General features: G+C 36.4%; 2 protein-coding genes and 1 long non-coding RNA gene across 14 annotated transcripts in view; 2 read left to right on the plus strand and 1 right to left on the minus strand.

Moving 5' to 3' along the window:
* SRSF11 (serine and arginine rich splicing factor 11) overlaps positions 1-13,379 on the minus strand; it is a 51,070-nt gene extending 37,691 nt beyond the window's left edge. For all 9 annotated transcript variants that reach the window (XM_081490677.1, XM_081490674.1, XM_081490672.1 and 6 more), the window contains exon 1: positions 13,315-13,379. The gene's annotated coding sequence lies outside the window, so the exon portion shown is untranslated. The remainder of the gene's footprint in view (positions 1-13,314) is intronic.
* LOC145506333 (uncharacterized) lies at positions 27-7,150 on the plus strand. The gene is made up of 4 exons (XR_014053766.1): positions 27-1,156; positions 2,669-2,868; positions 3,549-4,910; positions 6,761-7,150. It is a non-coding gene; the product is annotated as an uncharacterized LOC145506333 (long non-coding RNA).
* Positions 13,380-13,514: 135 nt separating the features above from the next.
* LRRC40 (leucine rich repeat containing 40) overlaps positions 13,515-26,939 on the plus strand; it is a 39,297-nt gene continuing 25,872 nt past the window's right edge. For all 4 annotated transcript variants that reach the window (XR_014053760.1, XR_014053761.1, XM_081490666.1 and 1 more), the window contains exons 1-5: positions 13,515-13,686; positions 17,583-17,764; positions 18,865-18,938; positions 20,862-20,991; positions 25,505-25,628. Coding sequence is in view for 2 of the 4 variants with exons in the window: in XM_081490666.1 (XP_081346792.1) it covers positions 13,536-13,686; positions 17,583-17,764; positions 18,865-18,938; positions 20,862-20,991; positions 25,505-25,628 (661 nt within the window). In the remaining 2 variants the exon portion in view is untranslated. The remainder of the gene's footprint in view (positions 13,687-17,582; positions 17,765-18,864; positions 18,939-20,861; positions 20,992-25,504; positions 25,629-26,939) is intronic.

The following is a 26,939-nucleotide window of genomic DNA, read 5'->3' on the forward strand; positions in this document are numbered from 1 at the left end:
CACCGTCGGCTCCGCCCCCTGCCGGCCCAGCAAGCCCTGCTCGCAACCGGAAAATACGCGAGAAGGGACTGCTCTCAAGTGAAAGGCCTTATCTCCATTCCTCTTCGCTCTTTTTTTTTCCACGAGGAGAAAGGTGGAAGGCATTAACTTTTTTCTTTCTTTTCTTTTTTTAAAGCACGCCTTCACTCTCCGGCAAAAACTGCACACTTAGGCAACTATTCTTATTTAAAATGCCCACGGTATTTCTTTGTAGAGTATCTTCTACACATCTGGTCAGTTACTAATGAAATTTAACCCTAGCTGTCAAGATTTTCTTCCCCACTACTATAAAATTTTCTCTTTACTATACACACATCCTTGTAATACTAAATTTGCAACGAATTTGCTTTGGCAGTAAAATCTTCAGAAATAATGTTACACTCACTAGTGCTTTAACAAATTCAACTTTTTTAAAGAATATTTTATAGAACCCAAATATGTTCAAGTATGTTATCTAAAATTTCTACAGAAAAACTTCCTTGACATGCATTTCTTGCTTAAAATAATTTTGACCATAAAAAGATCCTTGCCTAATTTTTCAACCTCATGTGAACTATTCTCCCACTTTCATCCAGTGTTATCTAAAGACTTGCAGCTCCCCAAACCTGACAAAGTCTTTTACTCTGCTGTGCCTTTCCACAAATTATTAATGACCTCCCTCATTTCATCTGTTATCCTTCATAAGGCTTTCCTCACCTCACTGCCACCACTTCCTCAAGCAGAGTTAGGGTTTCCTTCTCTCCACTCAAGGACAGAGGCATGTATTCCCCTGCCAAAAGCTCCCGAGTTTCCTGGGTCAGTTTAGGATCTAGCACAATGTCTGTCACACAGCCAATGCCCAATAAATGTGTTGAACACACGCACAGTTAAGTGTTAATTAAATAAGTGTCATTTATTCTGACAATTGTGAAATAATTACTTGATCCTAAATACTCCTGGAGGCCAAAATCTGAGCATTTACAGATTTTTGTTAGTAAATACTTCTATGGAATAATGCAATTGAGTGTGATTTGTGAGAGATTAGAAACTAAAGTTATTGAGATTTGGATGTAGAGCCAACTGGCTAGGTTTACTTACCAGTTAAGCCATTTCTCCTAGCTCTTATACAAAGGGAACGGTAAGTTGACCATAAGTCTGCCAAAATTACTAATTACAACTAATTGCATGTTATTCGTTAATGTCTATCTGTTAATATAAAACATGTCAAGTAATTTTCTTATTTTGAATAGTACATATGTAACTGCCAAATACAGATTCTTGTTTGATAAAGTTAATCAGTATATCAGTACCTACGAAATGGAGGCTGCCACAGTGACCTGGTCCGTGCAACAAATCTAAACCTAAGTCAGCCTGCACTTACAGGAAACACCTGTTAAGGAAAACTAACATACAAATTCGCAATCTTCCAACTCAGTTTTAGCTAGCTTTCTTCGTCCTAGAAAATAAGACCTGCTAGCTAGAAAATAAGACCTGCTAGCTTATAAGGTAATTCTCCACCTCTTGGCCAATGTCTCTTCTAATCTCTATAAAACTCCTTCTTGCCCAGAAGCCCTTGGGAAGAGTGCTCCATGCTTGTCAGGCACTGTATTCCCCCAATCCATGGATTGTTTTCCCTTGAATAAATGGCATTAAACTCCTTACTAAATTGTTTCAGTTTTGTCACCTGACAAGTTTAACTCTCATTACAAGGGGCTACCACGTACCAAAGACTTCCCTGGTGGCTCAGATGGTAAAACGTCTGCCTACAACGCGGGAGACCTGGGTTCGATCCCGGGCTTGGAAAGATCCTCTGGAGAAGGAAATGGCAACCCACTCCAGTACTCTTGCCTGGAAAATCCCATGGACGGAGGAGCGTGGTAGCTTACAGTCCATGGGGTCACAAAGAGTCAGACACGACTGAGCGACTTCACTTTCACCACGTACCAAGGCATGCTACAATGTTCTATGACAAAAGGACAAATAAATACAAGGGCTGGGTTCATGCTTGTCTTTTTTTTTTTTAAATGTTAACATCTTTCTATTCTTTGTGGTGGATACACAGAAATCTTTTTCTATTATTCCACAGTTTTCTGTATGTTTGACACATTATATAATAAAAATTACAAACTCAGGCCAAAAAAAAAAAACCCCCAAACCATATAGTTTTGTGATAAGATGAATCTCTTTAATCATCAGAAGCCAGGTTATGCATAAAAACTTACTGGACATACAGATAGATGGTTCTTCCAGATGGTGAAACAGAGTGACAAAAAAGAATCATTCTAATAAGGAGGATTCCTGAGTATTTTATTTTCGAATTATCTAGCAGCTAAAAACAATACTGGACTTAGAGCCAGAAGACTGGCTTAAGATAAAATACTACCTTGTTATTAATTAAGTGTGACTTGAGGAAATTTCACTTCACTTTTAAGAACCTACTTCAGTCAGAAGCTGAGTAAGGAGGTGAATTATAATTTTGAAGATCCTGTTAGGTCTAATAGATAGACTGAATAACTACGTAATTACCTTGTGTTATTATTGCCTGTTTCCCATAGAAATGAAATAGCTAAAGGCAAATAACTAATATATGAAAGCAAATAACAGATATATCCAATATATACTAATTTTAAATCACTTTATACTCATTTAGGCTTCCAATTAAACACAACTGCAGCTGGAAAAGAATCTGCCTGCAATGCAGGGGACCTGGGTTTGATCCCTGGGTTGGGAAGATCCCCTGGAGAAGGGAACAGGCTACCCACTCAAGTATTCTGGCCTCGAGAATTCGCAAAGAGTCGGACGCAACTGAGAGACTTTCACTTCAAAAAAAAGTACAGAACCTGGACACAGGTATTATGCCTGTCTTATTTACTTTAACCCAAGGATCATGAAAATGTTAACAAAAACAAACAAAAACCTCACAAATTCCTTCAAATATTATGTTTCAGGATTTTCCCAGACCCTAGAAATAAAGCAAGGAAAAAGTTAGGCAATGTTTCTGATCTCATGAAACTCCAGCTTCAGTATGGCAAACTCTCAATAAACAAAAACAAAGACGGAAGAGAGTAATGGGCTATGGTGAAAATAAACCAGGATAGGACTTCCCTGATGATTCAGTGGCTAAGACTCCACTCTTGTAATGCAGGGGGCCAGGGTTTGATCCCTGGCCAGGGAACTTGATCCCAGAAGCTGCAACTAGGAGTTCACCTGCCACAACTAAATCCTGCTTGTGGCAACAAAATCAAAGATCCTACATGCCGCAACTAAGACTCAGAGCAGAAAAATAAATAAAAAATAAATATATATTAAAAAAAAAAAAACCATGATGGAAGATGGGGGAGGTGTTATCTGAGCTGAGACTTTATTAAAATGAGGAAGCAAGCCATTTGAACTTCTGGGGGAAGAGCAATCTGAGCAAAGGAAATAGCCAATTAGAAACTTAATGGTGAGAACAAGTTTTAAGTTTTCAAGGAAAGTAGGAAGACCATTTTCCTTTGTTGATTAAATGCTTTACAACTTATATTTCACAGAGAGACCGGTAAAAAAGATCCTTTTGGCATCATGTGGGAACTGAAGTGAAAGAAGCATGAAGAGGGAAGAGCCACAGCTCCTTTTTGGGAATGAGTTTGAGAAGGCTTCCAGTTATATTTGATTGACGAATATGGCTCAAACAGTAAAAGAATCTGCCTGCAGTGCAGGAGACCTGGGTTCAATCCGTAAGTCGGGAAGATCCCCTGGAGAAGGAAATGGCAACCCACTCCAGTAATCTTGCCTGGAGAATTCCATGAACAGAGGAGCCTGTTGGGCTACAGTCCATGGGATCGCCAAGAGTCAGACACAACTGAGCTAACTTTCACTTTCACCAGTCTTACTAGTGGTTAATGCTATTTCTAATCCAAAGCAAAAAGCAACCTGTCCTTTTGGCCTTTCTAGTCATATTATGGCCTACTAGTCATGTTTGGCCTATACATGCATATTGCAGCACATGATTTCTGATATATTTTTGAAACATGAAAAATAAACTCCCGATAGTAGGGCCCTATTGCTCACAGGTGAGCAACTTCTACTACCATCACACCACTAGGACAAATTTACAGTGGTGCTTGATTTTGGAAAGAAAGTCTCTCAAAGAATATTATAAAATACTTTATGGAAATTCTCAAAAACAGTACCAATCCTCTCAGTCATAAAGAACAAGCTTTTAGTTCTTTCCAGTATCAAGGTTCTAAAAGAGCTCATGTATAAAAGAATGACACTAGACCCCTATCTATACCACTCACAAAAACTAACTTGAATGGACTAAAGGCTTAAATGTAACACCTGAAACAATGAAACTACTAGAAGAAAACACAGGAAAAAAAAATACCCTGATGTAGGTCTTAGGAATGATACTCTGGACATCTAAAGCATAAGCAACAAGATTAAAAATAAACAGGTGGGACTACATCAAACTCAAAAGCTTCTGTACAGCAAAAAAAAACTATCAATAAAATGAAGCGACAACCTACAGAATGGGAGAAAATATTTACAAACCGTATATCTGATAAAGGATTAATATCTAAAATAATACAGAGCACTCCAAAACACCTCATATCTGTTAAAATGACTAGCATCAAAAACGCAAAAGAGCAAAAATTAAAGAGGATGTGGCGAAACGGGGACTCTTATGCACTACTGGTAAGAATGTCAACTGTTGAAGCCACTATACATAAACACCATGTTGTGGTATCTGTATCCCCATGTTTATAGCAGCATTATATACGATAGACAAGACATGGAAAGTGCTCACTGATGGATGAATAGATAAACAAGTTATATCTAAAAAAACAAAGAAACAAAACCAAATTCATAAAAAAAAAATGAGATAAGATTTGTGGCTATCAAAGGTAGGAGTGAGAGGAAGAAGAATTGGAAAAAGGTGGTCAAGTGATAAAAACTCCCAGTTATAAGATAAATAACTACTAGGGATGTATGACATAAATATACTTAACAATGTTGTATGATATACATGAAAGTTGCTGAGAGAGTAAATTCTAAGCATTCTTATTACAAGGAAATTTTACTTCTATCTTCTATCTATATGAGATGATGGATATTAACCCACTTGTGGTAATCATTTCAAGATATATGTAAGTAAAACTTTTATGCTGTACACTTATACAGTGCTTATGTCAATTATACGGCAATAAAACTGGAAAAAAGAACAACTGCAGTAAAGATAGTTCAAAGGAAAAGACTTCATATGTTTAGACGGAAATTCTTTAATTAAAACATAGAATAGCCACAAATATGTATAATAACTTTATCCACTGGACACCATGCTCCCAGTTGGGGAAGTTACCTGTTACTACTAGCCACCTCTGTTTACACTATTGGAGAAGACTGTAGAGTCCTCCAAATTTGACATAATTTTGCAAATATGCACAAGCAACAGGTCTTTTACCAAATTAGTTGTTAAGCAGCTCTTTCCCTCTAGCAAATATACTTTTTTGAGGAGAGGGAAGACAATGTGTTTATCTCTGTGTTTCTGATATCCAGCAATATTTTACTGGAACAAAGTAAACATTTGACAAAAACTTACTGAGTATCGTCTATGTCCCCTGGACAACAAGGAGATCAAACCAGTCAATCCTAAAGGAAGTCAACCCTGAATACACATTGGAAGGACTGATGCTCCAATACTTTGGCTATCTGATGTGAATAGCTAACTCATTGGAAAAGACTCTGATGCTGGGAAAGACTGAAGGCAAAAGGTGAAGAGGGTGGCAGAGGATGAAATGATTGGATATGATCACCGATTGAATGGACATGAACTTGGGCAAATTCCGGGAGACAGAGAGGGACAGGGAGGCCTGGAGTGCTGCAGTCCATGGGGTCACAAAAAGCCAGACATGATTTGGCAACTGAACAACAAATGTGCTAGAAACTTTATGCCTTATATAATCCACTCAACAAAAGCTTGGTTGAGAAACTCAAACTATTTTGCTATACATTTTTCCTCTATAGCTACAGAAAGCAGTAAGAAAAACATAGGAAATAAATTGCTGCTTACAAACTAAAGTTAAAAAGTTAAAAAAACAAACAAACTTACCTACAGATCTATTTTGTTTTTCTGCTTCTAAAAATCATACAACTGAATTTTTCTATTTCTAATTCAATAAATTAGATAATTGTATAATGATTAATATCTATTTTCAAGTCAAAATTGTAAATCTCATGCTCCCTTTTCAGAGACTAAAGGACACGTTAGCATTAGGGACAGATGGACAGATGGATGGACAGACACACCAGAAAAGGAAAAGTCTACTTACTTCCAAATACTTGTTTTAATTTGTGTTGGCTGTCAATAGCAGACATTCCGTATCCACGTTATAAGACTGACAGAGTACTTCAAAAATGTAGGCAAAAATCTGTATTTTTCATTTCATTTTTCAAAGCTTTGTTTATGATTAACATAGAGGGAAGAGCAGTTAGAGCATTAAGATACTATTGCTTGTATCGATATGCACAGTACTCTTAGCTGTAGTCCATACACATTGTATGTTTTTGAACTGTGGTGTTGGAGAAGACCTTTGAGAGTCCCTTGGATTGCAAGGAGATCCAACCAGTCCATCCTAAAGATCAGTCCTGGGTGTTCATTGGAAGGATTGATGTTGAAGCTGAAACTCCAATAGTTTGGCCACCTGATGTGAAGAGCTGACTCATTTGAAAAGACCCTGATGCTGGGAAAGATTGGGGGCAGGAGGAGAGGGGGACAACAGAGGATGAGATGGTTGGATGGCATCATTGACTCAATGGACATGGGTTTGGGTGGACTCCGGGAGTTGGTGATGGACAGGGAGGCCTGGCATGCTTTCGGTTCATGGGGTTACAAAGAGTCGGACACCGCTGCGCAACTGAACTGAACTGATACACACTGTTTGGAAAAATCACAGTCAATTTATTTGTAACAGATTTGTTTGGCTTTTGGATTGAATGGGGTCAACAGAAATATTTGGAGGGTGAAGCTCTAGGTACTGACTACTCACTGCTATCCTCTATGTTTTATAAGATTTTTTAGAGTTGCAATTGAGAAAAAGGTGGTTTGAGGGACTACTACTTAACCTTAAAAAAAAAAAGAAAAGAAAAAAATGCAGTTATTTACATGTATCTTTATCTAATAAATAGTTTCAAGCATTTTAATATTAAAGAGTTTTCCCTGATTAAGGAATTAGAGATTTGGACCATCTGAGCTCTTTTCCCCCTTATGCTATAAAAATAAATTGTCTCTTCATAAAGAAAAATTATTTCTAAAAAATCTTAGGAAACTGATAAAACCCAAAATGTACTCAACTAAGTAATTTGAAGATCCACATTAACTGTATGCTTTTGAAATGCCCTTTAATCCTCACAACATTTAAAAGGTGCTACAGTGATTAACAATGCAGGCCCAGAGTCAAACCAAAGGAACTCTGCCACCAGTTAAGATATTGCAATCTTTGGCTTATTACTTTGTGCTTCAATTTCCTCATTTGAAAAATAGTGCCCACCTCACTGGGTTGTCTTCTGGATGAAATGAGAATATTAATACAAATGCTTAGAAAAAATATCAACTATTATTCCTACTCTACAATTTAAAAACTTTTTGTTTGAAAAATGGTAACCTCACCTGGGTTCTATTTTATACCACTCTATCTTAGGCTAGTACCTTGAACTATTTCTACTTCATCATTTACATGAAAGATATGAATCAGAAGAGTTAATTTATATAGCGGGAAGAGTTTCTTACTTAAGAGCTCACATTCTAATATAGGTTTTTGGTGGTATATTCTCCTTTTAAAAGATTATAAAGCATTATGGATATCAAACACATATCACAGTGCCCAGCACACAGGTACTCAACAAATGGAATATACCATCACAAAAAAGTCTGTGTTCAACTTCCTCTTCTTTTAACAGACGAATAATAACAGTAATACTTCTGTCTAACCTTTGAGCATTACTGTCAAATGCGAAAACACTTTGTAAGTGGTAGTAAACGTGAAGTACACTATTATTAGTTGTTCTTTCTCTCTTAAGAGGGTGCCACAAAGGAAACATGACAACAAATTTCAGCTTTTCATATTTATTTTGTTCCTAAAGTAGCACTTTACCAATAGCATGTGTAAATAGATGATAGCTAAACAGAACATTCTTTTTTTGATAAAATGCAAATGCTTCATGGAAAACTCCTTCTAGGAAGGGTTCAAATACTTGTCTCTATTTTTAGAGCAAGATCACTCACTATTCTAATTTTCAAAAGACAAACAACTCCACATACACTTGATCAGTTTTAAAAGTACACTGACATGGGTCGGAGCAACAGACTATCAAATCACCAAAGCATGGATTGGAAAAATAAAAAGGCAAACATTAGGAAAAACATAAAATAAACTGAATTTCTGACACATGCTAAAGCTAAAGACCACAAAGATTTTTTTCCTTCAATTTCCATCTCAGCTACTTTTAACTATGAACAACTATTAGTTTCAAGCCATAATTAGCTCATGTTGAAGTCTAAAGCACCTGGAGACATTGATCAAATTATTCTGAAGGAAGGAACAGATGGGGGAAAGATAACTTTTTAGGAAATGAGGAATCAAAAGAGAAGCAAAAAAATCAGCAGCTCTAAAATGGAAAAAAAACTAAAGCCGTATGTGTGTGTGTTAGCCACTCAGTCGTGTCTGACTCTTTGCGACCCCTTGGATTATAGCCCACCATGCTTCTCTGTCCATGGGATTCTCTAGGCAACGATACCGAGCGGGATGCCACTGCCTTCTTCTCTATTAAACGTCAGGTAAATTTATTGACAAGTGGAAAACATGTTATCTCTAGAAAGATGAAAGCAAAAGCTCTGGTTTCACAGATTTGTATTGTGAAAACCAAGTATTTAAATGTTCACTAGGATTTTACCACACCCTCCCTGGCAATAATAGTACCATTCAAATCACGTAAGTGTAAGGAACTGTGATATTTTAAAGGATGGAAAAAAATGATTAAAAAAAAGTAGTGGACAGTTGAACGTATTTTGAAAGTTAAGCTAGCATTTATCTGAATTGCAATTGTGAATATAAATATCCCTTCTGCAAATTCACCATCGAATTTTTAAATAAAAATCTATTAGTTGTGAATGTCAACAAACTATCAAATTAATATTTTCCCCCTTATCAACTTAAGTTGGTATTAAGAATAAAGTCTCAGGAGTCATATCTTGTTTTATTAAAGCTGTTGGGGACGTTTGCTCATACAGAACAACATTTACCATATATAATTATTGAGCAAATTTGTCTATTGGACAAATCTAATGTTGGCAGCGATGATATAAAGTCAAATATTAAAATAGTGGATTTTTATTAAAATGATTTTAAAGAAACATTTATTTGGTATTGATTTTGTGTTTGTTAACACAAAGAATGGTGTGAAGTACATTCTCAGGTTTAGTGTCCTAATTTTATCTCTATTATTACTTTACTACTTTAAGATAAAATCATAAAACCTATACAATTAATATTAAAATTAAGACTTTAAGTCACAATCATGGAAAAACAAGCAAGAAAACAGCTATTAAATGTTAGGAGTTAAGAATCTCTGGGGATAATGAATCCGCCTGCAATTCAGGAGACCTGGGTTCAATCCCTGGGCTGTGAAAATCCCCTGGAGAAGGGAAAGGCTACCCACTCCAGTATTCTGGCCTGGAGAATTTCATGGACTGTATAGTCCATGGGGTAGCAAAGAGTCAGACACTAGACTGAGTGACTTTCACTTTCACTTTTCAGGGATAATGGAAACATTTTCAGCTGATTTTAGAAAAAGAAATAATACCATAAATGCTTCTTATTTAAGGACATAAAGCAAGACTTCTTTAAAACCTCTGTTTTAACTTCTTTTCAAAAGATAGACTATAAGCAAAAAACACTAAAAATAATCGAAACATAAAAACTTAAAAAAAAAAACCCTACTTCCTCCACTTCATGTGAAAAACAGTAGCAATGTAAAAGCCTCTTTATAAGAGGAAAGTAAAAATATTTTCCTAAATCTAGTGGACTTTTACACTGAAAGTAGAGAGAAATAGAAGACAACATTTATATCAAATATTAAACCTCCTAGAACAAATTCACTGCTTCCTGATTCAAAACTAAGAAGAGAAACAAAGGGAGCATACAAAGGATATACAAATGAATAATCTAAGTAAAACGCACTGTTTTCAGAAAAAATTACCAAACACAGCTCCAGTAAAAATAAAATACAAGTCAAAGCCACATTTGAAACTGTGAATAAATATGCAAAATATGTACTGCCTTCAAGGAAATAGTATGTTTTCTACCAACTACTTTTAAAAGCTGGCAGTTGTAAGTTTAAATAGAAAACAAATGTGCAAAATGCAATTTTCAAAGGAAACTAAAGACATGTAACAAGCACCATTGAAGTTGAGTATTTAAAACATGATGAGTCCATGTGCAAAATAATTTGTTCTCCATTTTGACAATTTAAACCGATTTATTTATAGAGTAAGGACACACAGAAAGAGAATTCTGAATAATAAGTATATGAGAATATAAAACATTCAACTCAGAATATTTAATAAGCAATACCTGTTAGGTACAACAGTTTGTCAATAATGACTGTTAAAAAGTAGAATGTTCTTAATAAATAACTTTAGCATAAAATAGCAGTTCTCATAGATAAGGCAATATTCTGAAAGGTGAACATTATACTGATTCAATATAGGCTAAATCTAAATCTGCCATTTTACAGAAAAAGAAAACTTCCCAGACATTTCGCCTGCAAACAAATTCACTTAGCTCCTGATGACATTTAAAAAATTGTGCTTAAAAATGTGCACAAATTAATGCCATTTTCCTTTGTCACAATTTCTCAATCTGCCTCAATAAATTCATCTTATCAAATGTACCTTTCAACATTTAAAATATCTAACACAAAGTAATGTTCATAAGAATAACACAGCCATGTTTTAACATCTTATTAAATTTTAGTGGTAGTGACAAGCTGCTCTACCTTACTTTGATAAGTCTTACACAGAACATTATCTTTGGCTGATCTAATTCTTAAGCTCAATACATATTTGACTTCTTCATTTTCCGTTTTCATTTAGCAAAGCTAGAAGAGTGAAGCCTTCCATACTTAAATAAAATGAATATAATAAATTGTAGCTAGGGAAATTCTATTATAAAGGTAACTATGCAGTCTCTAGCCCTTATACAGGATATACATTTCACATTGTTTTAATAATCGATTTTTTTTTTAAAGCAAATACTTTAGCTTCATTGCCCATGTTGAAAAAGGATTGAGTTTTTTGTTTTAATGTATTCTTTCGGAAGCATTACAATTTATATACAGTGCTAATTCCCACAAATATAACTACACATAACTACACTTTCTCATCAAGTTCAAGTTGATAAACTTTCAGTTTGCATCAATTTGAGACAAAACCCATGATTTTCCTGACTGCATGAAGTAATAATTTTCACCTTTACTTTTTCAATCTGCACTTGCTACACAGGTATAATACATGGTGTATTATAGACATATACTTGTTAAATTTTTATACATGTCAATTTATATCTATTGAAGTTTACCACAAGTGTGCAGTCACATGGATTTTTCAGAATTACTCTGCCATTAGTTAGAATATGCTTCTCATACAAAATGCAACAGTTTCAATATAATACTATAATTAGATGTCAATAATGAAATATTTAACGTCAAGTAAAAGCACAATAAATCAAAAATCTATACCTTGCCTGTAATTAAAAAAAAATGCTGAGCTATAAAAGTTTTAAGGGGGAGAGGTGGCTACTGTAAATTTTTACATTCAAGCAATTAATCCTCCAAAGGTAGGCTTCTACACCCTAAAAAAGAGAAAATAAGAGTTTTTTCTAATAATTATCTCTTAAAACATAATTGAAGTCTTCCTAAAAATGGTTGGAGGACAAAAGCCAGTTGAAAATGATGAAATAAAAGCCACTAGGCAAATCATAATGATTAACAAGAAAGGTTAAGAGAGCTAGGTTCAAATGCTTGGTCACACCACTTATAGAAACTTGTGACCTTTGGCAAGTTTCTTAATCCCTTCCACTTTCAACTTATTGGGTGTTTATTAGCGATCTTGCAAAAACTACTATGTTCCTTGCTTCAAAGCCCACCTTTTCTTGCTTAGGAGTGTAATTACTAGTAGTGCTGCTCGCTTTCCATGCAAATGACTCCAGAGAATTAAGAGAAATAATCGAGGGGGTGGGGGACTAGAAGCCAAATTTTATGGGTGGCAAGAACCTAGACTCAGGAAAAACTGTGTGTGCTGCAGAATTCGTCAGCGGGCTCTCATATTACCTTTTAAATATCCTAAAGATCCCCAGCCTAGTTGAGGGGGCTTAGGAGAGTATTTCCTGGTGTATGCTTTTTAAGACAAAATTACTTTAGGCAAAAGAAAAATCTACCACCCAAGGCAATACTAAAGATGATGAGTTGTTAATTACATATTGAAAGACTCATTGAAGCTTTACATTTCAGATAGAAACTAACTTCCCAATTTAATCGACTTTGAACAAAATTTTCATCTTCCATTCGGAACTGGATGGAGTTCCTTTCCCCACCAAGCGCTCAATATTTAAAACTTTATTTTCACTTAATTATTTAAAAAACCGAATGAGAGATTAACCCTAAATTAATGAAGAAGGAGTTAACTTTAAAAGCTGTCAAGCAAACTGCCTAAAGTTACACAACTTGTAAGCTACAGAAGCAGCTGGGATTCGAACTCCTGTCTCTCGAGCTCCGAAGAGCAAGCTTTTCTCGCTACACTCAAGCTCGCGCTTACGCTGGGCACCTCTCAACTGTCTGGCAAAGACGACATTTATTATGAAGCTCTTTTTTTTTTTTTTCCTTCCCTTCACTGTGGCCAACCCTTCCCTTTCACACAGCCTCCTATGCTGGGCTACAAATTCCATGCAAAACAATCAAGGCGCACTAAGGCTAAGAGTCGGAGCAGAGATCAGAAGAACCTAAATCGGCTTTACTTCCTACGCGGAACAGAGATCTGGCGCCAGCACCACAGGCGACAAACACAGGCAGGGGTCCAGAGAGGCTGCAGACCGCGCCCAGGTCTCAAGTTTTAGTCAAGGCCCAACGTTCCAGCCAGGCGAGAGGCGCAGAGAAGGTTATCCTTTCCTGACACCCTCGCCGCCGCGGGAGCACAATAGAGTCGCAGATAATAGTGCACACAGTAAACTCAACACCGTTCTTCAGCCCGTTAAACGCACTTACTTGAGCGAAGTAATTCCAAGACACAAGGCCGGCACCGGCAACGGGTAGGGCTCCTCTGTCCTCCTGCCCCAGGCGCTGGCGATGACGACATCCGAGTCGCGCCGCCGAGAGCGAAGGCCCGGCGCACGCCGCGCGCGCTCCCGATAGAGGCGGGGCGTCCCAGCGGCGCCACCATTAAGCGTCACGGGCGGGGCTCTGCTGCGGAGCCCCGGGCTTTGAACATGTCGCGGCTGAAGGGGATAGCGGGGAGGGATACCCGAGCGGGTTTCCGAACTGAGAGCAGAGACTGCAGTGTCTGCGTAACCCAGGGACTCTTAAAGGCGGCGAGGAAGAGTGGCCAGTTAAATCTGTCAGGCCGCAACCTCAGCGAAGGTAAGATCCAGAGGTACGACCCATTTGTGCGACGTGGCACAAAGCACTTGCCCCTGGTAGCCTCTCTTTCCTCTGGCCTGGCTTTGGCTACCTTTGGCTCCGTATCCTAGCCAGGATCCCGGTGCTGGAATTAGGGCTTTTATCACATTTCCACTGGTTCGGTCAGCTCGTTCGGTTTCTACTTTTCGTTCTAGGAAATGTCTGTTGCAGGTAATGTGCTGGGGATATGGCCAAAATTTAAACGGGGCGCTTTCTGGGATTCCCACATTGTGTCGGATAAACAACATAATGTTTGACTAAATTAGCTGGCACATGATGGGCACATGTTTGTTTCGTTGGCCCTCTGTTCCTCTTAATTTAATCTCTTAATTTAACGTCAAAATTCTGTATTTGATCTGCTCCTTTGTGCGTTTAGAGTAAATGACACTGTTCTCTGTTCAAGTCCCTTTTCTGTCTGCATGTGGACAGAATCCTAAATACAAGGACTATTTAGCATTATTTCCTAAATTGAAGGTCAAGATGGATGCCACACAAACTGAATTTGGAGCCATCCTGAAAATCTAGTAAAGATCAAATGCACAAATCTGGATACCGTGAGTGAAATATAGTCAGATGCTCTTCTCATTTTCTGTTGTGTAAGGGAGGGTGTGGAAAGTGGGGAGAGAGAGATTATGGCATTATTCCTGTAATGTTTTCCTTTACTTATATTTAGGTTTTAGGCCATCTGGAATTAAAAGTTTCCATTTCCTTGTAATGATTGCTTTTTTGAAATTGTGCCATGTATAGAGTTGACCATTAAAACAAATACTTGCTGAGTGAAAGGATATATGATAAAATCTCGGCTCTACTTAGAAAAAGTTTTCATCAATGGAAACATAAATATTTTAAAATTATGGCTGTGCTTGTACACATGCTTATTCCAGAGCCTGGAACTATCTACATGATAACTGACTAGGGTTCACTTCTTGACTTCCTCAAGGACTCTGCGTACATAGGTCCTTCCTCACTACCCTATCTATAATAAATTCTCTTGCTACATTGTATTCTCTAACCTGTTTTTAATAGCATTTATTATTATCAGAATCTGTATTGTGTATTTATTTGTTTATTGTCTTCTCTGCCCTCTGCTAGAATATTAGTTGCATGTGGTCAGGGACCTTCATTTTGCTCATTGTGTCCTTAACACTCAAAGTCATGCTTGTTACATCAGTTCAGTTCAGTCGTTCAGTGTTGTCTGACTCTTTGCAATCCCATGAAGCGCAGCACACCAGTCCTCCCTGTCCATCACCAACTCCCAGAGTTTACCCAAACTCACGTCCATCGAGTCGGTGATGCTGTCCAGCCATCTCATCCTCTGTCGTCCCCTTCTCCTCCTGCCCTCAATCCTTCCCAGCATCAGGGTCTTTTCAAATGAGTCAGCTCTTTGCATCAGGTGGCCAAAGTTTTGGAGTTTCAGCTTCAACATCAGTCCTTCCAATGAACACCCAGGACTGATCTCCTTTAAGATGGACTGGTTGGGTCTCCTTGCAGTCCAAGGGACTCTCAAGAGTCTTCTCCAACACCACAATTCAAAAGCATCAATTCTTCTGCACTCAGCTTTCTTTATAGTCCACTCTCGCATCCATACATGACTACTGGAAAAACCATAGCCTTGACTAGATGGACCTTTGTTGACAAAGTAATGTCTCTGCTTTTTAATATGCTGTCTTGGTTGGTCATAACTTTCTTTCCAAGGAGTAAGCGTCTTAATTTCATGACTGCAGTCACCATCTGCAGTGATTTTTGGAGCCCCCCAAAATAAAGTCTGCTACTGTTTCCCCATCTATTTGCCATGAAGTGATGGGACTGGATGCCATGATCTCAGTTTTCTGAATGTTGACCTTTAAGCCAACTTTTTCACTCTCCTCTTTCACTTTCATCAAGAGGCTTTTTAGTTCTTCTTCACTTTCTCCCATAAGGGTGGTGTCATCTGCATATCTGAGGTTATTGATATTTCTCCTGGCAATCTTGATTCCAGGTTGTGCTTCTTCCAGCCCAGCGTTTCTCATGATGTACTCTGCATATAAGTTAAATAAGCAGGGTGACAATATACAGCCTTGACGTACTCCTTTTCCTGTTTGGAACCAGTCTGTTGTTCCATGTCCAGTTCCAACTGTTGCTTCCTGACCTCCATACAGGTTCCTCAAGAGACAGGTCAGGTGGTCTGATATTCCCATCTCTTTCAGAATTTTCCACAGTTTATTGTGATCCACACAGTCAAAGGCTTTGTCATAGTCAATAAAGCAGACATAGATGTTTTTCTGGAACTCTCTTGCTTTTTCGATGATCGAGCAGATGTTGGCAATTTGATCTCTGGTTCCTCTGCCTTTTCTAAAACCAGCTTGAACATCTGGAAGTTCATGGTTCACGTATTGCTGAAGCCTGGTAGATTCTTATTAAACATTTGTGGAAGGAATAAGTGAATGAATGAGTTATTGCCAAAAACTAAGTGTATGCTGGAATGTACTTATTGATTGGACCCAGATGGTTTAGTCTACTAAAGTTTCAGGGAGCAAATGAATTTTGATTGTCTAATGTTATAGCAGCCTTTCATTCCTGATAAAACTCATGCTTGGTCATGATGTTTAGATGTAGTTTTTGTTTTTGGAGTAACCCCCTGTTTTTAATGTCTCTGATTTTGTTATCAGAAGAATGCTGACTTCATAAAATGAGTTGGGAGTTTTTATTTCCTTTATTTTCTGAAAGGTTCTGTAGAATTGGTATTGTTTCTACTCTAAATGTCTGCTAGATTTCACCAATGAAGCCATCTGGTCCTAGAGTTTTCTTTGTGGGGTTGTTTTAAATAGCAAATTCAATTTCTTTCATAGATGTAACATGTGATAACACATTTGCTGTAGAACTGAAGCAAGTTAATATCTTCTAGAGCTTCGGTTTTATAGTCGTAAACCTGAACTCTTTCTGTTTAACTTGTACAGACTTATTTGCTATGTCAAAGGAATTGCAGTATTTGCTGCAACAAGAGTAACAATGTTGTGTTGTGTGTCAGATAAAATAGAGAGCAGCTACCGGAGTCATATATACCTTCGAAATATTCACTGAGAAGCAAGATAGTTTAGCTTTTCCAGGGTTTAATCTTATCTAGCTGTATGCTGCTGCTAAGTCACTTCAGTCGTGTCCGACTCTCTGTGACTCCAGAGACGGCAACCCACCAGGCTCCTCTGTCCCTAGGATTCTCCAGGCAAGAATACTGGAGTGGGTTGCCATTTCCTTCTCCAGTGCATGAGAGTGAAAAGTGAAAGTGAAGTCTCTCAGTCATGTCCAACTCTTAGCGACTTCATGGACTGTATAGCCTACCAGGCTCCTCCGTCCATGGGAGTTTCCCGGCAAGAGTACTGGAGTGGGGTGCCATTGCCTTCTCTGTATTCTAGCTGTATAACCCGGGGCAAATGATACATTCTCTCTGTGTCCCATTTCTCTCATTTATAAAGTGAGAATAGTCATAACATCTGCCTCATGGAGTTGTTATGAGCTACAGGAGTTTGTTCATTTGATTTCCGTATCTTCTCTGTTATGGTAGTATAAAGATAGAGCCCATTCTTTATTTGTCTTATATGTCCAACCACTATGTGCTATGTAGGAAATGTATATAGTAAATATAGTTGAATGAAGATAAAAGTGAGATCTAATATGAAAAATGCATATCCCCTATTCTGTTTTGGAATAAAATCAAACTTTCACTTTAATGTTGTAATTCATTGCTATTTGTTTGATTTACTTGAAAGTTTTTAATGTTTCAGAAATTTCATTAGATAACTTGAATAGCTGTTATCAACTTACGTACTTAGTATCTCACTTGTTTTTTCTTTCCTTGTTTTGGTGTGGTATGGTGGAAATAGTGCCTCAGTGTGTTTGGAGAATAAATGTGGATATTCCTGAGGAAGCTAATCAGAATCTTTCATTCAATGCCTCTGAGCGATGGTGGGAGCAGACGGATTTGACCAAACTAATCATATCAAATAATAAACTTCAGTCACTTACTGATGACCTCCGACTCCTTCCTGCACTGACTGTTCTTGATGTAAGTTGATTTATGAGTCTATTGTTTGAAAAAACTCTGAAGCTAAGTTTAGACTTTAAGAAGCAGAAAGCCCAATTGGTAGAGTGCAAGAAGAATAACAAATTATTGTGTTAGGCAAAGCATCATGGTTAAGAATGCAGAATCGGAACCTCAGACTTCCATTTCTGACTCTGCTGCTTGATAGCTGTGTGATCTTGGGACAGTTACCTCTCTGTGCTTCAGTTTCCATATCTATAGATGGAGACTGTTGGTACTGCCTATCTTTGAATTAAATGTGTTAACACATACAAACAGAATTAGAGTTAATGTTTAACCTAGTGGCTTCTGCTGCTCGTCCTTTTTTTATTGCTATTTTATGATCATTATTATTCTAGACATTAAAGCAAGTACTTAAGGTTATTATTATTTTGTTACTTATCTCCAATACTGACTTAAATTATTGGGCTTAAGTTTTTGTGGATTTATTCAGGAACTTTGTTTTTAGTCCCTAGTTGCTATGTCATGTGGTAAAGTGAAACATGAGTAGTTTATTTCACAATCCACAGACTTCTATATCACAATCCACTGTTTTACTTAGGATCACCAAAAATCTTCCAGTTTTTGTCTGAAAAAGTTGAATGTAGTCAGATTTCTAGAGAAGTTTTTATTTTCTTCATTTGTAAAGTGAATCAGTTGATGTAGGTGTTCTCTTGAAGGTTCCTTGTACCTTGAAAACAATATGATTCTATAAAAACATGAGAGAAGAAATCTGCCTCCTCGTTTATTTTTTGTAAATGTTGCCATAATCATACCAACAGAGGGCTATGCATTCTAACCCTCTCGTCTCTCATTTGAGATTGAAATTCCACCCAATGAGGTGAAATTTCCTTTTTTTTAACTGTAATATTTAAAATTAATGTCTTACCACTTCATGATCTCTGAACAGCAATGAGGTCAATTTCAAACTCCTTTTTCTCTTCTATGCTCAGAACAAATTACCAATAGTCCAACAGTACTATTGAATTAGAATAATTAGAGTATTGTCAGCAAACATTTTGCAGTGACAAAGTTTATGGTTATTTATGAGTAAGATATTGACTGTGTCTTTTAATAACTTTCAGATACATGATAATCAGCTGACATCCCTTCCTTCTGCTATAAGAGAGTTAGAAAATCTTCAGAAACTTAATGTCAGGTAAAATTTAAACTTATTTCAGTATTGCTAGTATAAAGGTATAAATCTAATATTCTTTAAAAAACTTTTTCTAACATTTTTTCTAGCATGTAAAAATACTTTTATATTATCTCAGAAAGTGATTAAACAGGATAAGAATTTTAAGCTTTAATTCTCTGATTATTTTATTTTTTGTTTTAGAATTGCCTACATGTTTTCTAGTTTTACAAATTTAAGACCAATTTTTTTTTTTAAAAAATGCTCTTTATATTTTCTGTGAAATAATTTTTAGTGGTTATTTTCAAAATCTTTGTTGACATCTCAAGTTTTATGTTACTTTGATAGTCTAAGATACATATGTGTGAAACAGTAGGAAGAAATTGAAAACAATTTTTTTCATCAGTGAGTAAAATTTCACGTTTTTAATATTAGTAGTTTTTAAACCTTTCTGAGGACTCCTGAGATTCCATGGGTGCCTCTGGTACTCTTCGATAGGTACATGGGAGGCCAGCTGGCTGAAACTCCAGCTACCTCTGTTTGCCCTTCAGTATGCATTCAGACTTTCAAAAAAATTACTGCCTTATATGTTATATATACACTGTGGAAAAGGGATTAGGGATGATTTAATTTAGGAGAAAAAATTAAAAGGGTTTAAGTGTTAAACATTGTTTGAAAAGCTGTGGCTTATAAAACAAGTATGGTTGTTGATCTGTCTAACATAGCATGATCAAGTCTCAGTTTTCTGAAGTTAACTAGTTTGAGGGAGAACACTTCCTCAAATAACAGTCTTTATTTGATGAAAAACTTAAAATTACCATAAATTAACAAAAATATGTGTACCCAGAATTGTTTAGGACAGTTAGTGAAGATACTTATTGTTTAGTTGTACATCAGAACCTCTTCCCATTGCAAGCCAACAGCATAGATATGCCCTGCGAAAAGAAGAGTGGGCAGGGTTGAGAGGAGAAGGAGTATGCAGCAGGTGTGGGTGGCTTTAGCTTTAGCTTCTAGCACTTAAGAGTATGAATGTTAGGATGGAGGGAATAGAATAAGAGAGGAAAAGAAGGAAATATATAGAAAAAATTACATTTTTGCCCAACTAGATTCCTGTCAGATATGCAAAGATTACAATTAAGTAACTGACAATGTCAACCAATTTTTAGTAGTTTTTGGTGGTTCATATTTTAGAAAACATTTTTTGGCATTTTTGTTCCAGCTAGTTTTATTATAATTTAAGATCATTGTTATATGCTTATATTTCCCATTTCCTGCCTGTTATTTGTGAAGAAACTGTATATGGCTAGACAGTAGAGTAGAATTCCCAAGCAAGTAGTTAGCAATCTAAGAACAAGTTAAATTATCTCTTAATTATCAGGGAATGTATTATTCTAAGTGACTTGGGACTTCTACACCAATAAACTGGAATCTCTGCAGGACTGAACTGAAAATAATGATTCAGTACAAATAAGATTGGAGTTGCATATTACACATTCAACTGAATATGCTATGCCCTCAAATAGAAATAGCTATTTTTGTCTTGAGTGCTAGATTGAAGCCTAATCCCCATGTAAAATGTGACTTCATTGTAGTGTGTGTATGTGTCTTTGTCAAAATCTTAAAACTCTGATAGAGTGTGAAAATTTAGAGTCCAATGTATTCTTTCACATTGCATGTAAAATGAAGTTGATTAAAAGGAACCAATCAAAATTTCACAAACTATCTTTGCTTCAAAATCTTTATTTCTTTGAAACACTCAATTTAATTACATTACTGTCATTTTAATGGGTGTATCCTTTTAGGATGTAAAGTTTGATAAGTACTTAAAATTAGAAACCTTCCTTGACTTTTTATAATGAGCCCAGGTAGTTGATTAGCAGAAACGCCTTGTTAAGTATTTATTTTGTTGTCACCAAATTATTTAGCATTTGTTTTATCAATCAATAGCCATAACAAGCTGAAAATACTCCCTGAAGAAATTACAAATCTACGAAATCTGAAGGGCCTGTATCTCCAGCATAATGAACTCACTTGCATACCAGAGGGGTTTGAACAACTTTCCAACTTAGAAGATTTAGTAAGTTTTGATTTTGCAATATTTGTATAATCTGGGGCTGGAGGGATTTTTCATTTGGCTGAGAAATTGGATATATGATACTAATCATGAATACATGGGCACCTGTTTGTATGACTACATTATCAGAACTATATATTACAATTAGATTGCTAAATTAATAATTGCAAATTTCTTTTCCTACGTTTTTCTTCTTTTTTCCTATGTTTTTCTTATGATAGAAATTACCTTAGATTTTAATTTCAGAATAGAGTTTTAGAAGGGGCCTGATGATGATGACTTTGCTATGCAGAGGCTTTTATGACTTAGCAAAATAGAGGAAAGGTGTTTTTAGCGTATACTTACTCCCTTTTTTTTTTTTTTAATATTTTTGGCTACACAGGGTCTTTGTTGCTGCATGCAGGCTTTCTCTAGTTGCCGTGCGTGAGGGCTACTCTCTAGTTGCGGTGACTGGGCTTCTCATTGAGGTGGCTTCTCTTGTTGAGGATTCCCATTACCTCCTTTTAAGCCCTTATGGTCCTTCTGTTCCCTAAGTGTCCAGATAATACCTTCAGGGCCTGCCTTTTCTTCCCTGTTTTCCAAAGAGGCCACATTTCTTGGTGAAATTTTCATTCCATCTGTTTCACATCTTAAATAGAGATAACCATGAAGCAGTACAAATATCGGAGAAGGCAATGGCACCCCACTCCAGTACTCTTGCCTGGAAAATCCCATGGACGGAGGAGCCTGGTAGGCTGCAGTCCTTGGGGTCGCGCAGAGTCGGACACGACTGAGCGACTTCACTTTCACTTTTCACTTTCATGCATTGGAGAAGGAAATGACAACCCACTCCAGTGTTCTTGCCTGGAGAATCCCAGGGATGGCGGAGCCTGGTGGGCTGCTGTCTATGGGGTCGCACAGAGTCGGACACGACTGAAGCGACTTGGCAGCAGCAGCAGCAGCAGCAGCAGCAGTACAAATATTATTTTAATCATATTATTAAGAATAATACAGACAATAGGCACTTTGCTTTACATATAGCTAAGTAGTTTCATCCTGTTACAGATTTTTAAAAAAATAACATCCAAAGTCATACAACTAATTAAGGAATTCAGGATTTTACTATCAGACAATTTGATTGCAAAGTATACACACCCCTCCGTCCCAAATTTACCACAGAAGGAGTAAGACTATACTATAAGCTATCCTATCTGAAAGACTTTAGCTGTATTAGATCACATGTTCCAATATAAATCTCTACTCCATGTACTTATTTCATAGTACATTCTTGTTCTGTTCACTATTACATGTTTTGAAAAACTCATTAGTGTCATTTTAGCCTTGCAGTTTATTTTTTATTGAAGGACAAATTACTTCTTTTACTTATTTTTTTCTTGATATTTTCCCCCATCTGCTCTAGTGGTTGAAATCAAAATTTATACTCTCTTCAACCATTTCTTTAGTATCTCTGTTTTTCAATCTGATCAGATTGGAAATAAATTTTGGAAAGTAAAATGTAGATGAAATGAATGGGAAGGAAGGGAGCCATCAGATTTTCTTATAAAATTTAGTGGTAAAAGATAGCAATTGATTAAAAAAAGAATCTAGTAGAAGGCTTAATGGAAACCTTACAGACTTTTGTTCTGGGTTCCCAGATATTCATTTTCTTAATAAAAGAATGTTTCAGTTGAGAACTGTGTTCTTAAGGACTAATTATCAGATAAATCATAAATGTGAGCAACAATAAATTAAAGCATTAAAAGTGTAAGATATGTAATAATTTAAGCTAACAATATTTCTTTTTTTTTTAATTTAGAAATTTATTCTGTTTAATCCATAAGCTTTATATAGCTATAGTTTAAAACAAAAACAGTGAAAATAAGACACTTTTTCAAATTCTGGGCCCTTCCAATTTTCCAAATACAAGAGCTCTGAAAGTTGTATATACCAGCTGAAACAAGACAAAATTATTAATGGAGTCACGACATTTCATGAAACAAAATTTTACATAACTGAAGGATCCTTCCTGGGACTAGATAATTGCCTTTACAAAAAAAAAAGGAAAGAAAAGAATGGGATTCCAGTGTTCTAAATCAACTTGTTACACATCAATATAAACCCACAGTGTCCTGGCAAACAACATACTTTCATTTTCTGTCTCATCCTAGAACTGGAATCCTAATTCATTTCAGCAGAGACTCCACAGGCAACAGGAAAGATTGTGGCATTAAAATATTAATTTATTCTTTTGTGGTAGCTCAACGGTGGTCTTATTTCTGGGCAAGAATTTAAGTGAGTAATATTTCTTAAGGTTACATAAAACTGCTTAGCACAGTGCTAAATAAATATTTATTGAAGAAATGTGTCACATAAATAATGATTAATTCATATGCACTGTACTTATTTTGTATCCAATTTAATCATTAACAGCAATAGTTTAATATTTAACTGTTAGTAATTCTGTTTCTTTAGGTTCTTTAAAATGTCTTAAAAATTTGTGAATTAATCTTCTTTATCAGAAACTTTTTATTTTTAGCTTTTGATATTGGAATAATTTTAGATTTATAGAGAAGTTGGAAAGATAGTACAGAGAGTGTCTGTATACCCTTCACCCATCCTAATGGGTGAACATTTTACATAACCATGGGATATTTGTAAAAACTAAGAAATTGACTTTGGTTCAATATTGCTAACTAAACTATAGATTTTACAATATTTTCCCACTGTTTTCACTAATGTCCTTTTCTTTTTGTTCCAGGATCCAATCCAGAATACTACATTGCATTTAGTGTCAGTAAATTGTGATATCGCAAAATATTTATTAGTAATCTGTTGATTCTTAGACCTTAGAGTATTTGAGTTGTAGAGTATTATGTTGTATGTTGTAGATTATGTTGTTATTATAATAACAGTAGTCTTCAGAGAACAGTTCCTTTAAGTCATTTTTTTCTTATTCACTGTTGCCATTGGCCCTACCTAATAGTTTAGTGATAGCTGGTGGAATACTTACATTTAATTTGAATATCATAAGAAGAATACCTGATAGCATTGTCTTTTAAAGGGAGTTGCAGAAAAATTCTCATAACTATTTAGAGAAAAAGCAAAGACTTATAATGCAAAAGTAAGCTAGAATCAAGATTGCTGGGAGAAATATCAATAACCTCAGATATGCAGATGACACCACCCTTATGACAGAAAGTGAAGAAGAACTAAAGAGCCTCTTGATGAAAGTGAAAGAGGAGAGTGAAAAAGTTGACTTAAAGCTCAACTTTCAGAAAAGAAAGATCATGACATCCGGTCCCATCACTTCATGGGAAATAGATGGGGAAACAGTGGAAACAGTGGCTGACTTTATTTTTCTGGGCTCCAAAATCACTGTGGATGGTGATTGCAGCCATGAAATTAAAAGACACTTGCTCTTCAGAAGGAAAGTTATGACCAACCTAGATAGCATATTAAAAAGCAGAGACATTACTTTGCCAAAAAGGTCCGTCTAGTCAAGGCTATGGTTTTTCCAGTAGTCATGTATGGATGTGAGAGTTAGATTACAAAGAAAGCTGAGCGCCGAAGAATTGATGCTTTTGAACTGTGGTGTTGGAAAAGACCCTTGAGAGTCCCTTGGACTGCAAGGAGATCCAACCAGTCCATCCTAAAGGAGATCAGTCCTGGGTGTTCATTGGAGGGACTGATGTGGAATCTGAAACTCCAATACTTTGGCCACCTGATTCAGAGAGCTGACTCATTTGAAAAGACCCTGATGCTGGGAAAGATTGAGGGCAGGAGGAGAAGGGGACGACAGAGGATAAGATGACTGTATGGCATCACCGACACAATGGGCATGAGTTTGGGTGGACTCAGGGAGTTGGTGATGGACAGGGAGGCCTGGCCTGCTGCTGTTCATGGGGTTGCAAAGAGTTGGATACGACTGAGCGACTGAACTGAACTGAAGGTATAGGGATTAATCAGGCAGGGTGAATGAGTGAAAACTAAACAGTAGACTTTTGTATTTAGTTAAAGCAGACTTACTGTGGTCACAGAAGAACCTAGAGGGAATATTTTTTCCTCCCAAATTAAAACGGCCATGTTTTTCAGCCTTACTTTTTCTCTTTCAAGCATTTTTCTTTTTTGCAAAGATGTTTTTCTTTTTATATTACAGTTTAACTATACATTTCGCCTGACGTATCATAGATACTCAACAAATATTGGATGAATAAATGGATTTTTTAAAAACACGATGCAAGATACAGCATGGCTTAGTACTAATAGAAACCTTTCTGTAAAATATTTTTAAAATCAATTCATTTTAATTTCTCTCTGCTACATTATTAGACATGTAGTAGGTCTGCAGAAAATATTGAGGCAATGAATGATGATCTGTGAAATTGTCAGTGAATGAGACTTACCGAGTGTATCTACTCTAAATAGTTTTTTTAAGTTTTGCAGTGCCCTTAAAATGCTAAACACCCCCCTTAGGGATCCTTCATTTATTTTTTTATTTACTTGTTCATCCATTCATTTTGTCTTTCTCTTTTTAAAGGATCTTTCAAATAATCGTCTTACAACTGTTCCTGCTAGTTTTTCTTTTCTATCCAGCCTGGTGCGTCTCAATCTTTCCAGTAATCAACTGAAGAGTTTGCCAGCAGAGCTAAGTGGAATGAAAAGTAAATCTTCTCTGTTTTAAAAATTGAATAAATTTGAAGTTTGTGTAACTTACATTTAGAAAAATAAATTTTTATGTAGTTACAGAGAAGTAAAACAATAGATTTTATCGTGGTAAATGCAAACAATAACAACTAGTCAGATTTTCTCTAGGGCATTATCGTCTAGCAACTTCATTAAGATTTACCACCAAAACAGTTCAGTTCAGCCTCTCAGTCGTGTCCGACTCTGTGACCCCAGGGACTGCAGCACGCCAGGCTTCCCTGTCCATCACCACCTCCCGGAGCTTGCTCAAGCTCATGTCCATTGATTCAGTGATGCCATGCAACCATCCCATCCCATCCTATACTATTCATACTACCAGAACAGTAGTTTGACTCATCAAAAAGATAAAAGAAAATAAGATTATAAATTGTGGGAAAATTATATACGTGAGAAATTGATTAAAGTTTTGAGCATGCTGTCTCTTTCTCATATTCAGCATTCACTGAGAGGTCATGCCCCTCTCCTAGGTGATTCCACCTATGATAGGTTATGTTGTATCTGTATCCTCCTTGAGGTCCGTAAGTAATAACGTCAAGAGATGTCTAGTTTTGCCCAAATTGTCAATCCTTTTTAAAAGCAAGTTAAATTTAGTGTTTCTATTTTATTAAAGTTTACCATTGAATCAGTACATTTGAAGTATTGTAGAACTAATATGAAGGATGAAAAAAATAGAAGGTACATTTCAGTAATTTTAAATAAGTATACTTGTTCATGTTAGAATTCTTGAGTCCAAAATCAATCAACTCTTTTTCACCTAAAGGCGAACTATGATTATTTCTTAGTTGATGATCACTATGTGTCAACTGTGGACTGTTTACCTCATCTACTTTTTTTGCTGATCATGTGTGAGCTCTTTCATTTTTTTTAAACCTCCCCTTTTTGGAGGAAATCATAGATGTGATTTTGAACACTTGGTTACAGATTATTTAGAGATGAGTTTGTAAAATTGTGCTGTTTGACATTTAAAAGAAATACTGTATAAGTGACTAACAATGTTATTAGTTTCAGGTGTGCAAAAATAAAACTGATATTTTTATACATTACAAATGATCACTGCTATTTTACTGTAGATTAATGGTTATTTGGGCTTCTGATTTGGTGCTAGTGGTAAAGAATCCGCCTGCCAGTGCAGAAGTTGCAAGAGATGTGGGTTTAATCTCTGGGTCAGGAAGATCCCCTAGAGTAGGAAATGGCACACTACTCCAGTATTCTTGCCTGGAAAATTCCATGGACAGAGGAGCCTGGTGGTGTACAGTCAATGGGGCTAC

The sequence above is a fragment of the Giraffa tippelskirchi genome, chromosome 5, assembly GCF_054371585.1.
Source record: "Giraffa tippelskirchi isolate mGirTip1 chromosome 5, T2T-mGirTip1v1.2.pri, whole genome shotgun sequence".
Taxonomy (NCBI): domain Eukaryota; kingdom Metazoa; phylum Chordata; class Mammalia; order Artiodactyla; family Giraffidae; genus Giraffa; species Giraffa tippelskirchi.